This window comes from Pipistrellus kuhlii, unplaced genomic scaffold (genome assembly GCF_014108245.1).
Source record: "Pipistrellus kuhlii isolate mPipKuh1 unplaced genomic scaffold, mPipKuh1.p scaffold_m20_p_4, whole genome shotgun sequence".
Lineage (NCBI taxonomy): Eukaryota > Metazoa > Chordata > Mammalia > Chiroptera > Vespertilionidae > Pipistrellus > Pipistrellus kuhlii.
The window spans coordinates 3,344,268-3,357,772 of NW_023425540.1; the positions used below are offsets into that span (position 1 = coordinate 3,344,268).

Below are 13,505 nucleotides of genomic sequence, written 5' to 3' on the forward strand. Positions count from 1 at the left end.
CACTGCAGGAGGGGACAGTGGACAGGGGGCTGGTCTCACTGCAGGAGGGGACAGCTGTCAGGGGGCTGGTCTCACTGCAGGAGGGGACAGCGGTCAGGGGGCTGGTCTCACTGCAGGAGGGGACAGCGGTCAGGGGGCTGGTCTCACTGCAGGAGGGGACAGCGGTCAGGGCTCTGGTCTCACTGCAGGAGGGGACAGCGGTCAGGGGGCTGGTCTCACTGCAGGAGGGGACAGTGGTCAGGGCCCTGGACTCACTGCAGGAGGGGACAGCGGTCAGGGGGCTGGTCTCACTGCAGGAGGGGCCAGCGGTCAGGGCCCTGGTCTCACTGCAGGAGGGGACAGCGGTCAGGGGGCTGGTCTCACTGCAGGAGGGGACAGCGGTCAGGGGCCTAGTTTCACTGCAGGAGGGGACAGCGGTCAGGGGGCCTAGTCTCACTGCAGGAGGGGCCAGCGGTCAGGGCCCTGGTCTCACTGCAGGAGGGGACAGCGGTCAGGGGGCTGGTCTCACTGCAGGAGGGGACAGCGGTCAGGGCCCTGGTCTCACTGCAGGAGGGGACAGCGGTCAGGGGGCTGGTCTCACTGCAGGAGGGGACAGCAGTCAGGGCTCTGGTCTCACTGTAGGAGGGGACAGCGGTCAGAGGCCCTGGTCTCACTGCAGGAGGGGACAGCGGTCAGGGCTCTGGTCTCACTGCAGGAGGGGACAGCGGTCAGGGAGCTGGTCTCACTGCAGGAGGGGACAGCAGTCAGGGCTCTGGTCTCACTGCAGGAGGGGACAGCGGTCAGGGGGCTGGTCTCACTGCAGGAGGGGACAGCGGTCAGGGGGCTGGTCTCACTGCAGGAGGAGACAGCGGTCAGGGGCTGGTCTCACTGCAGGAGGGGCCAGCGGTCAGAGGCCCTGGTCTCACTGCAGGAGGGGCCAGCGGTCAGGGCCCTGGTCTCACTGCAGGAGGGGACAGCGGTCAGGGGGCTGGTCTCACTGCAGGAGGGGACAGCGGTCAGGGCCCTGGTCTCACTGCAGGAGGGGACAGCGGTCAGGGGGCCTGGGTCTCACCCTCAGGCTGACGACCAACAGAAACACAGTAGGGCTCAAACGGTCACACCTCACCTCTGTTTCTGCTTTGGTGGCTATGCCTTCAGTTTCCCATGGAACTAAGTATCTGCTGGAGACCATCTGAGGCTCAGAACCAACCACTTTCCCTCCACACACAGAAAACACAATCCACGAGGGTGTAAATGAGGTCTCCCTGGGCTCTGAGTGTTGGGCAGTGGATTCACAGAGTGCAAACATTTAAATAAGCCACCTAGTCTTTTAAAGAGACAGTAGTCATCTCTCCCCTAGGGTTTTGATGCTGTTTGATGAACATAAAATGCTTACACATTCTCTGGAGTCCATGAGGTTGGTTCCAATGAGCCTTCCCCTTTCTATGTAGGGAATACCCATCGAAACTCCCCTAGCCTCACCCACCAGCTCCATTTCCGCTCGCCTGTGTCAGTAGAACCCTAGAGAGGCTAGACATGCTCACGCCTGTGTGGAGATCCAGGACCTTTCCTGCCATTTAAAGTGGGTGGTTAATCAAGGGTGGGAGCGACCCTTTACAGAGTGTTCGGTGAGCCCTGCAGCGGTGCTGAGCTACATGGGTCCTGGCAGCGACCCCTCAGCCCCCAGTGTTCCCTCCACGTTCTGCAGGGCGCTCCAATCCTGGCCTGTGCTGGGAGGCTGCATGACCTTTGAAAAGTTTCTATGCCCGAGTTTCTTCACCTGCGCAATGGGGCTTACTAAGGCCACTGTGAGATACTGTCGTGCCCAATATGTATTTGCTATTGATATGTAATTAAATACTGATTGCCAATTTGGCAGTGTCCTTTTGTTGCTATGGAACATTAGATCCCCCCTGCCACACGCGGACACACTTTTTTTTTTATGTCTCTCACATTTGTGTAATCCCTTAGCCCTGGGCTTACAGTGCTCTGTGCATCCAAGCGTCCTGAGTTTAGCTACTGATTTATGGCCCCCAAGTGAAGGAGGCCACAGATCAACTCCATCAGGATATTTGGGTGCCCTTGACTGGACAGAGCGGAGACCTTCTAGCCAGAAAGTAAGTTGGGCAAAACCAGGAGATGAGTCTTGTTGAAACTTGAGATTGGGAGTAGAGGAGGAGGGGCAGGTCACAGGGGGCAGACAAGCCCTCCCTGGCAGACAAGCTCCCACTAGGTCTCTGCTCTGACTAGGTCTCTGCTCTGGTAGATCTGCCTTGACTGAGAAGGGCAGCTCATCAATTAGCCTTCCCTCCTTCTTCCCTCCTGGGGCAGTCCAGGAGGACCATTCTATAGGAGTCCCGGAGCCTCACGGTTCCTGTGTCTTTTGGCCCAGTCACGTGAGAGCTTTAGACTCATCCACGGTGATCCGAAAGGCCCAGTGCAAACCAAATGAGCAGGCATTTCTTCCCATTACCCTGCTTGAATTAAGGTCAACCGCAAGACAAAATCTAGACCATGAATACTATGTATATATATATAGTAAGAATCATTATGTCTTATCTCTTAAAAAGTAGCTAATCAGAGTTAGAATGTCAAAGCCATTTCATTGTATTCCGGCAAACAGAATATGTGATAAATTGAGGGCGAATGGATACAGCCATTAGCAAAATGGCAGAGGGAAGAAAGGAAGACACATTTGATGAGTATTTTGATTCCGATTTAACTACAGGCACCTGTGCTGGCAACATTTGAACGCAGGCAGCAGCTCAGCCTTTCCGCTCTGCCCTGTCAAGTGGAAGCTGGAAACCGCACTCCCTGTCTGCTAACAATCGCCGGCGAGCGCCTGTGTTTGAACAGACGCAAGTACTTGTCACCGCCTGCCAACATGTTGGTCCTTTGCTCCAATTAAGTCACGTCATTTTGCTCCCCATAAACAGGAACACAATAAAAAGAACTCCTCAGCCAAGCATGTAATTGAAGTTCTTTTAAAAAGCATGAGGACTCTGGCAATTAGTAAATTCTACAAGACAAAAATTAACTGCAGCCAAAACATTTTTGGTAAACAGATTTGATGGGCCAGCCGCTATACCCCACTCAGCCTTATTTCAACAGCAGCGTAATTTACAACGCTGGCTCTCCTTGTTCCCTCGTGGGAATAGCAGGGGGAATGTTCTGGACTATTGCTGATAAGGCCACATGCATCAGTGCTGCTATCGGCAGTGCACCTGTATTAGTATGTAGGTACATTTTCTTTACAGGTGTACCTCGGTCTTTTGTTTTTGTCCTCACTCCCCATTTGATTGGAAGTTCCTGCAGTACAGGGACCATACTTGCCATTAAAAAAAAAAAAAAAAAAAATTCAGCTACATGACCTGGACAGGATTAGAAGCTAAATAAGCCCGAGCTGTGACTATGAGCTAATCAATGAAATCGAGTTTTGGAAATAAGGTCATCAAGGTGGCTTGTAGTCAGAGGCGTTTGTGTTCAGTTAGTTATCTTTAGGGGTGGAAACGTTGCTTATACAAAATTTCAAATTCCTCTTCAGTAAACACTTGCAGAGGAACGTTATACGTGATTGAAATCAATCTCATTTACTTATAATAAAATATAATTTTTTAAACAGAAAGGTTTTATCTGAATTGGTCATATTCCTCCCTGACCCATCAAACTTAGTTCTAACTGATTTTCTAATTGATTCTCCTTAACCCAGTGTTTTCCATTTCTCTGAAGGGAGTTCTAAGAAGCGTTCCTCAGACATCCTGGCCAACGGGAGTATTCCTGCGGAAAGCGTGTGGCTTCCTGAGGAAGCCTTTGGGAGGCAGCATCCATGGATAAACTCTGCCCAGCTGGTGGTTAGAAAGCATCTGTCTTCTGTCACTCCTGAGGTCGCTGGCTGAAATGTGCATAAGGAAACAGAGTGGAGCCCCAGGGACTCAGGACCTGGGAGGAAAAGGGGTCCATTTCCACATCAACCCCGTGAGCAGGAGCCTGGGTGTTACCAGGTGCCTTGGTGACCCCAGGAAAACGGAAGCTGGAAGTTTTCATGACCGAGCCCGCTAATCTCTAGCTCCATGCAGAGAATTAAGTCAAGTTAACTTTGGGATTTGAATGCATGTGGTGAATAACAGCGGCCATCCTAAGCCTGGGTCAGGCCTGGCCTGGCCACGTGCCGGAAAGATGGGTGCTTGAGAGGCATCTTGGAGGGTCACCACCTGTCACCCCACCCTCAGAGCAACATTCCCTGGTTTCACTTGACTGGAGTAGCTCCAGGGACACATAAGCACGGCCAGTGTCTCACGCACTGGATCTCGGGGTGGGTGGGAGCCCCGACGTGCCGCCGGTGGTGTAACAACAGGCCGACAAAGCCCTGATGGTTTATCACTGAGCTGCCTGGGCCTGTGAGGCAGGCCCAGCTCTCCCTCACGGGTGTCTGACCACTGGACAAGGGAGAGGAAGAGCCTGTAAGAACAGAAAACAAGCCAATGGGCCGAGACCAGTGTGGCTCAGTGGATAGAGCGTCGGCTTGGGGACTGAAGGGTCCCGGGTTCAATTCCGGTCAAGGGCATGTACCTTGGTTGCGGGCACATCCCCAGTAGGGGGTGTGCAAGAGGCAGCTGATCGATGACTCTCTCTCATCGATGTTTCTAGCTCTCTATCTCTCTCCCTTCCTCTCTGTACAAAATCAATAAAATATATTTAAAACACACACACACACACACACACAAAAACAAGCCAATGGAATCCCGGGCAGTGGGGAATGCAGGAGGCAGGCCAGAGGTGCGATGCTGGCCACTGGACCATTTTCCTCTAGCGCCGTGGTCAGCAAACTGCGGCTCGTGAGCCACATGCAGCTCTTTGGCCCCTTGAGTGTGGCTCTTCCACAAAATACCACGGCCTGGGCGAGTCTATTTGGAAGAAGTGGCGTTAGAAGAAGTTAAGTTTAAAAAATTTGGCTCTCCGAAGAAATTTCAATCGTTGTGCTGTTGATATTTGGCTCTGTTGACTAATGAGTTTGCTGACCACTGCTCTAAGGTCACTTGGATTGACGAGGAAGAGGAGGGGCTGGTGAGGGTGGGGCACGGATAATGCCAGTCTCCCTTTGGACCCCTGGGCTCACCTCACTCCAGTTGCCTACGGTCCAGTCCGATGGACACAGGATGTCCCTGTTGCAGGACACGAGGGCCTTGGGCTTCAGCAGGTGCCGACAGTTCGTGGCCGGCAGCGCCCGCTCATCAGAGTCCATGGTCTGGATGCACAGCACCATTCGCATCTTCTCTCCGTGGGGCCCACATGTTGCCGAACATGCTTCCCACTGCCCTGCCCACCACCTGCAGACACACATGGACATGTGAGAGAAGATCTCCCAAACCCCCGTTACACTATTGTTAAAGCAAGCAAGTTAACTTAATTCCTTTTCTTTAATCCCTTGGTGACTCTGCATGCTTGACTTCAATGTAGTCAGATTTTTCTGCTTGCTTATGTCATTTTCATTGTGTTTTGATGTGTGGGAAATACTGTACATTTGGGTAGACTTGGAGGTTCAGTCTTAGCATGAGAACGTGTCCATTCTGAGGTCCTGGGCAGCAGCATTATGTGGTTGTACTGCTCAGCAGACAGATCTGGGTTCAAATCTAGATTCTGCCCTTGTAGGTAATCGCGTGGTTTCCTAGCTTAGGAGCTTCTGTGAGCTGGTGGAGGGATCGGCTCTCCCCTTCCCCAGCTTTTACATCATGCCTGCCGTAAGTCGCCGCTATTAATTCCTATAACAAATCACCTCACACTTGGCAGTTTAAAACAACAGAAATCTAGTTTCTTACAGTTCTGGAGGACAGACATCCCGTCAGTATTACTGGCATGAAGCTGAAGTGTAGGCAGGGTGGCACTCTCTCCGGATGCTCTGGGGAAGGCCTGCTCCGGCCTCTTTGGGTCTGGGGTGGCTGCCAGCATTCCTTGGCTTGTAGTTCCTCATGCTGATCTTAAAGGCTAGTGTCTTAGCGTCTTTCAAATCTCTCTCTGCTCCATCTTTGCATTGCCTTCTCGTGTGTGTGTGTGTGTGTGTGTGTGTGCGCGCGCACGCATGTGCATGTGCGTGTGTGTGTGTGTGTGTGTGTGTGTATTTTCCCTCTGCCTCTCTCTTATAAGAACACTTGTGATGACATTTAGGGCCCAAGTGGATAATCAAGAAGGATCTCTTCATTTCAAGACTCTTACTCACATCAGCAAAGATCCTTTGCCAAGTTTGCAGCTGCGGGAACAGGACATGGCTGTCTTTGACCTAGTTTCCAGCCACCCCATTCAGGGCCAATGTCCAGTCCCGAGAGCTGAGACTGTTAATTAAGAGTTACTTTGTCAGGGCTCCTCCTCTGGGTTTACAGGGGTTCATCCTTGGCTCCTTTTCTGCCCACCGACCTCTGCACTCTTGCCCAATACCCATCTCCTTCGAACTCTGCCTGTATCTTATTATAGGTTTATCTCAAACCAGAAAGTTCTGGAAATTGTAGGAAGAGATAAGCACCCTCGTGGAAATGGAATTCTGGAAAGAGTGAAGTCCAGTTTGTAGCTACAGGTGAATAAGAAAATGTCAGATACAGGCTGATGTCTGTTATAAAACAGAGCATCAGCTGATAGCCAATCCACAACCTCTGACCCCATCGTTTTCAGGCACACAGCCTTGGCCTCAGCACGGGAGTGTGTGCATGAGATGTTTTGGTTCCCACCACACCGGCACAGCGCTTGCTTCGCTTCAGACCCAGCCTGGAAGAGAGGACGGGTGCCGCCTCCTGTGGGGGCATCTGCTGCTCACAGACCTGCTGCGGGCTTAGGAGCTTTGGATTCCAACCTCGGCCATCCCAGCTGCATGATGTGCGCGAGGCAATGAACTTGCCTTCCTCTATCAAACTGGCACAACCACAGCTACTTCCCAAGTAACCGAGAACAATAACGGGAACATATCAGGCCTCTCTAAACCGTTGCCAAGACTGAAGGAGGCACTTAAAACACCCCTACTGTTTACTTCTCTTCCACTTCCACAACTGCTGTTTCAACACTGAGCACTTCTGACCCCAGCTGTTTGGCCTGCAGGGCTCCATCCCACCGGACTGCCCACGTCTGCCCTTCACACACCCATGGCAAGTCCGTGTTGGCCCCTGCGCTTCTGACCTACTGGCTAGAAATAGAGGGTTCCCATGCTCCTCCCCTGCTCCGGTAATCTGCCGGTGGCTCACAGAGCTCAGGAAACATCTGATTTGCTAGATTACTGGAGCAGCATTAGAGGAGACGCTCAGGAACATCCAGAAGACAGAGGCGCAGGGCACAGGGCACAGAGCTCCCACACCCTCTTCAGTACTTCCCTGTGGCTCAGCACCCAAAAGCTCTCCTTATTTATTTATTTATTTATTTATCTATTTATTTATTTATTGGAGGCTTCATTACATCAGCACAACTGATGAAATCATTGGCCATTAGCAAGTAACTCAACCTCCATTCCCTCTCTCCTTCCTTATCCTTCCTTCCTTCCTTCCTTCCTTCCTTCCTTCCTTCCTTCCTTCCTTCCTTCCTTCCTCTCTCCCTCTCTCTCCCTCCCACCTTTCCTACCTCCCTCTTATTCTCTTTTTCTTTTTAACACAAACCCCTCATAATACCATCCAAGCTACCGTCTGTGACCCCAATATGATTAGTAGAGATTAACCTCTCTATTAATGTGGTTCCCACCACGGGTGACTGTTCCACAGCAGACATTAGGAGGCCTTATGGGTGTCATGGGTGTGGCCGGGAACACTGTTAGGCACCCTACAATGCACAAGCCAGCCCCCCACAGCAAAGGATTATCAGCCCTAGGTCTCAACAGGGCCGAGGCTGAGGAAGCCGGGGTTGTAACCCTGCTCCTCCAGGCAGGGTGGGTACCGTGGGCACCGGGACCGAAGTGTCCACGTGCTGTCTGGAGGCGGCTGTCCCCCAGGGAAGATGCTCTCGGAAAAGCCACAGGCAATAACGGAAGCACTTTTGGGTGACTAGAAAGCACTCTCCTGAAACTGGTCTTCCTAGAGAATCACACACAGAGCACACAGCTTAGCAGCCAGCACCGCTCTCTGCGGGGTGTCCTCGCTCACAGTGTCCGCCAGCTCCAGCAGCGTAGCCAGGGGGGCGGTGAGGGCTCCCCGTACTGACTCTAACAGCCCGGGCCCCCGGTCACCGGGCAGTGTGCAAGGCAGATCAGCGCTCCAGCTGCCGGCGGGCTCACCTGGGCGGACAGTCCTTCTCCCGGCACTTCTTCTGCCTCCCGTTGGGCTGTGTCTCTGGGTCACAGAACGTGGCCTTCACCATGCCGTGGCCCTTCCTCACGCAGTGGGCCGTCTGGCGGCGAATTCCTGACGGGGAAGGGGAGACAGGAAGGTTCACACCCATTCAACCCAGCCCACACCACATGCTCGGTGTCCGGCCCCGGTCATGCCAAGGGCTTGTGCTCATAGCTGATGGGAAAGCTGTCCAGAGGCGTTTAGTTCTTAACGTGGGGCAAGTTCCGGCTCCTCTTAGTGGCCCCGCTCCCGCTGCAGCTGGCAGTGCATGGAGGGACCGGATATGCAGGTGGACTCATCTATAGCCTAACACACATGTTAGATTCCAGCTGTGGGGATCAGACTCACACACACACACACGCCAAATAAAAATCGGAGTGAGATTTAAAGAAGGAAAGCAGACATCGCCGCCATGTGTCCCAACCCAATTGCTATGTCACGTGCTTAGTACGGAAATAGAGGAGGCAGAAGCCTTCCTGTTTGCTGGGCTCATCCATGGAAGACAGGAGTCAAACACAAAACTGTGTGGTGAAGTCTGAGGAGTTCAGCTCTTCAATAAGGTGACCAGATGTCCCGATTTTTAACAATTTGTCTCGTGGAGTTTTAAAAAAGTCCTGATTTTTGGAAAGATCCTTTAAAAATTGGGACTTTTTTAAAACGCCGCGGGATGCGGGACAAATTGTTAAAAATCTGGACTGTCCCGCCAAAAGCGCTTCACGGAGAGGCCTGGCAGCAGGGGCTGAGAAGGCTGCTGCCTGTGGCCACCAGGTCGGGAAAGTACAGAGCGGCAGGCACACAAGCCCCTCTGCAGCGGGGCTCGGTCTCAGACGTAACAGCTGGCCCAGCAGTGCTGGCCTCTGCCAGGTGTGACCTAACCCAGGTGTGCCCCAGACAAACACAAACAGAGAGAAATGTGGTACCTATGACCGATTTCAACATAAAACCGCAGCCTCATAACAACCCAATGAGGCCAACACTGTCACCACCGCTACCTGACAGAGGGAGAAACTGAGGCCCAGTGAAGGCCCACGGGCTGGGCAGGGGGAAGGACCCTGGCCTTGCTAACGAGGATGTCATTTGCAAGAGAACTTGAGGAGCGGCCAGAATGTCCTGTCCGAGGTGAAGGGATGGCAAGGAAAAGTGTCAGCATCCCTCGGAGAGAGAGGACACTTCAGTGCTGAATGTGAAGCTGGGGTGAGGAGACTGAGACCCCGGGGGACGGAGCCACCGGCTCGCATAAGGCAGGCACCCGCAGGCACCGGCCTGGAGCGCGCTCAGGGTGCCCGGAACTGGAAAGGCCCGCGTACCCCAGGAGACGGTCACCTCCTCACCCTCCTGGCAGGACGTGGAAGTGGCCCGCTCAGCCACACGGCCAACAGCACCTGAACTGCACCAGGCCTCCACAGCCGTCCCCTCCACCTGTCTCACTGGTTCTCAGCCAGCCCAGAGGCCCAGGCTGGCACCTCACCCTTCCCTGAAAACATCGGAGGGAGCTGCAAATAATAAGAAAACCCTTGAAGCTAGCTCAGTGGTTCAAGCATTAGCCCAAGTACCTGATGGTCTCAGGTCAAGGGCATGCACCTGGGTAGCAGGTTCAATCCCCGAGTGGTAGGGGTGCATGTGGGGGATAACTGATGTGTCTTTCTCACATTGATGTTTTGATGTTTCTCCTCCTCCCTCCGTCTCTCCCACTATCTCTAAAAAAAAAAAAAAAAATATCCTCGGGTGAGGATTAACAACAACCAAAAATATTCTTTAAAATGACTCAACAGCAATATATTGTTAAGCAAAACAGTATTTTTATCCTTTTTGAAAACAGACGTAAGCTTTCAACTATGCAGGCTTTCTCAACTGATAGACGATGTGTTATTGTTATTTTGTCATACAAATAAACCACTTTCCTCAGCTGGAAGCAACACTGGAAGGGGAACTTTGCTGGCGAGTCATTGTTTGGAAAGACAAATTCCCTCAGAGCATCTCGCATCTCGGACCGTGAGTGGAGAGGGATGGGAAAAGGGCTGACACTGGAAAAGCTGGCATGTACCTGCCACTGCAATGTAGAAAAGAGAAGAAGTGTAGATACGTAGAAGTTTTATTAAAACATTGGGTCGTTTGGCAAGCTCTTGATTTCAGAAAATCAAAGGAAGCGAGCAGGTGACTCGCAAAGAGTTCGGAAACATTCCCAAGGCTTGCTTCTGCGCAGGGATGGCAAGGACCAGTGTGCTCAGTGCTCCTGGCTCTAGGGGGAGGAAAGGGGCACAAAACATGAAACGAACCCCCTTCAGGACGATAGTGACATCACCTGGGTCAATCTGCTGGGCCAGCAGTGAGGGAACAGACCCACTGGCCAGGTACTTACTGTCGAGTGCATAACTGAAGATTAATAAGGATGTATCAGTGTTTCTCTGTTGGAATGAATGGTCTGAACTGATCTAACAGTTTGTGCAAAAGAATAATGCCAGCAGCATAGTTGATTATGTATGTTTATGTGTATATCTTATGTGTATATGTGCTTATGCATTCTTATACATAGAGACGTGAGTGACAGCAATGACAGAAAGGGTGGGAGGTAGCAGGTAGGGTGATTTTATTATCTTAAGGGACTCATGCTACCCAAGAAGTGGGACAGTGTTATCTGGAAGTGGATTCGGATTAGCTGTAAATGTACACTGTAAGCTCGAGGCCGATCACTAAAAGAAGTAACTTGGCCACCCCAGGTTAAGGGTTGTCATTAGTTCATTCACAAAGTACAGACCTCCACTGCATATCACTTGAAGTTTATTTTATATGTTTAAGCAAGTGATAACCCCCTCATTCCATAGCACATGCTTAATTAAGCCCATCTCAATAAATCCTCCTATTATCTTCATGCAGTCCTACCTTTAATATAAACCCTCTAGCTATTGTTAGAGATCAGTATCTGGACTTGGCTGGTTTTCCATGACAATGACAGTGGACAAAGTCAGATGGATTAGCACCAAGGTCTGTTGAGACAGTAAAAAACATATCTGTCTCCGGTTTTGCAAGGAAGTGAATTCTGTCTGTTACACATCAGCATGTGGTCACACATCAGCATCTGGTCACACATCAGGGATGGAGTGGAACATGTGTTCCCATTTATGGTTCTCCTGTTGTGTCTACATATTTGGCCAAATCTCAAACCACATGGATGGCTGAGCTTTCCGAGGAGTGCTGTCAGATACACCCTGTAAGGATGCTTCAATACCCCTACCCACCTGGCCCACACGGTTTGCTTCCAATGAACACGATCTAGTTTCCCAGGTGGCTTAGGACAGCCTGAACCATCTCTAGGAGTGCTGCGTGGTCTTTGGGATTTTTGCTGTTTGCCTTTTTCCTACTGGAACACGATGCTCCTTCCACAGAGGGTCAATGGCGACCTCCAGGGAGCATCCAGCCACACGGGGGAGGGAACGCCTGCAGCTCCCGGCAGAGCAGGGACGCGTGCTCCCCTTTGTGCCGCTGTCGTGCCTGTAGCCTCGAAAATGCAGAACAGAGGTGTCCGCAGAGCACACACCAGAGAAGGTCACGATCAGAAGTGATGACCCATTTTCTAACAATGGCGCCGTCAGTACGCGTTTTATAAGAAACAGGAAATGTCGGCTAGAATGGGTGACAGCTGACTGAGTGCTGCAGTATTAGAGACGCGATGGGGCAAAAGGGTAGTGGCTTTTACATCTTTACAAAAGCAGTCTATGTTCTTGTGTAATGAAGAGTCCTGAAGCTTCCTATGGAGCCCAGCCTCTGGGCCAAGCCATTTCTGCAGCTGTTTCTTCCCAGATGACCCAGTGGTTGGACTTTCATGGCTGATCTTTTGAAGGACAACTCAGGTGAATTTTCCCAGCAAGCCTTTCGTCATGGGTGGTAAGCACTTGTGATTCCAACTTTTCCTGGAGGACAGCTAGTCCTAAATTCCCCCAGGCTCACCCCAAAGTCAGCCCTGGGGGTAAGGCAGGAGGGAAAGCATGTGAGGCTGAGAGGACAGAGTGGACATGAGCACGGAGACAGGACCGTCGCTGGGCTCCATGGAGGGTCCCCTTGACCTCTGAAAAGTGGGCTATGGAACAGGCTGGCTTTGTGACATTTCGCTAAGTTTATAAGATTGTGTTGCCAGTTTTTAGCATGGATTTATGATTTGGGAGTACTTTTCAACTTGCTGGGTTTTTTTTAAAAAAATTAGTTTTTATTGGTTTTAGGGAGAGAGGAGATTAACTGAAGGTCTTATACGCATACTAAATGCCCAGTGCATGACCAGTGGGGTCCCTTGGTCTAGCCTGTGTCCTCTCTGAATCCAGGGCCTCTCGGGGGATGTTAGAGAGCCAGTTTTGGCCTGATCCCTGCAGGCCAGGCCGAGGGACCCCACGGGTGCACGAATGCGTGGCACTGGTTTGGTATTAGTTTCTTAACATTATTGTAATATTTATACTTTGTGAAACTAGCAATTCCATGTGCAAAATAACACTAACAAGATCATCCTTTGCAAGGGTTAACCATTGCCTGAGTGAGCAGAGGCAGTGCTGAAGGACCAGGCTGTATCAAAACATGATGCTGACTCACACTTCGCAAGGAGGCCACATGCCTTAGCCAGCTAGGGGTGCACCGTTATGATCACTGCACGAATCGGCCAGTTCCCTTGTACTCCCCATGCTCTGACACATGCCTGTGCAATGCAAAGGGCTTGTTCATTACCGTTAAAGTCCCCCAATGAGCATACGGCCCTGAGCCCCGCCCTCGTGGGCCCTGGACAGGCTCACGGCGCCCCACAGTGGGAGAGCCGTGCTCTCCAATGTCTACTCGCTCCTCTGAGTTCCCAGCCCCTCTGTGCAGGGAGATCGTGCCCAGAGAACTAAATCCCACAATGAAACATGATCAGGAGTGATGTGTGTCCATTCCAGGCCAAGGCCCTTGCTGGGAGGTGGTCTGCCTCTCCCATTTCTCTCTTCCCCTGTGGGGCCCGCTGGAAACCCCGCATTTCAGATGTCTTAGCTTGGAGGTTAAGCGGGGCCGCCCAACCTGCCTCAGACTTGGAAAGGGTTAAAAACAAACCATTGTGTTGAATTCCTGATTTTTTTTTTTTGTTACTGTAGCAAAACCTACCCCAACCTCATACTTGACAGCAAGGAATCTCTTGATTTTGTGAAGAAAAACAAAAAAACAAAACAAAAAAAACAAAACACACAAAAAAACGACTCTCCTAGTTGAGCTAAAAACTTC

The 13,505-nt window shown here is 51.5% G+C and overlaps 1 protein-coding gene across 2 annotated transcripts in view; it reads right to left on the reverse strand.

The window, feature by feature from the left end:
- The window catches only part of ADAMTS12 (ADAM metallopeptidase with thrombospondin type 1 motif 12), a 150,974-nt gene that overhangs the window by 23,386 nt on the left and 114,083 nt on the right, over positions 1-13,505 (reverse strand). For both annotated transcript variants that reach the window (XM_045571875.1, XM_036409331.2), the window contains exons 17-18: positions 8,219-8,345; positions 5,096-5,306 (exon numbers count right to left, since the gene is read on the reverse strand). In XM_045571875.1, the coding sequence (XP_045427831.1) occupies positions 5,096-5,306; positions 8,219-8,345 (338 nt within the window). The remainder of the gene's footprint in view (positions 1-5,095; positions 5,307-8,218; positions 8,346-13,505) is intronic.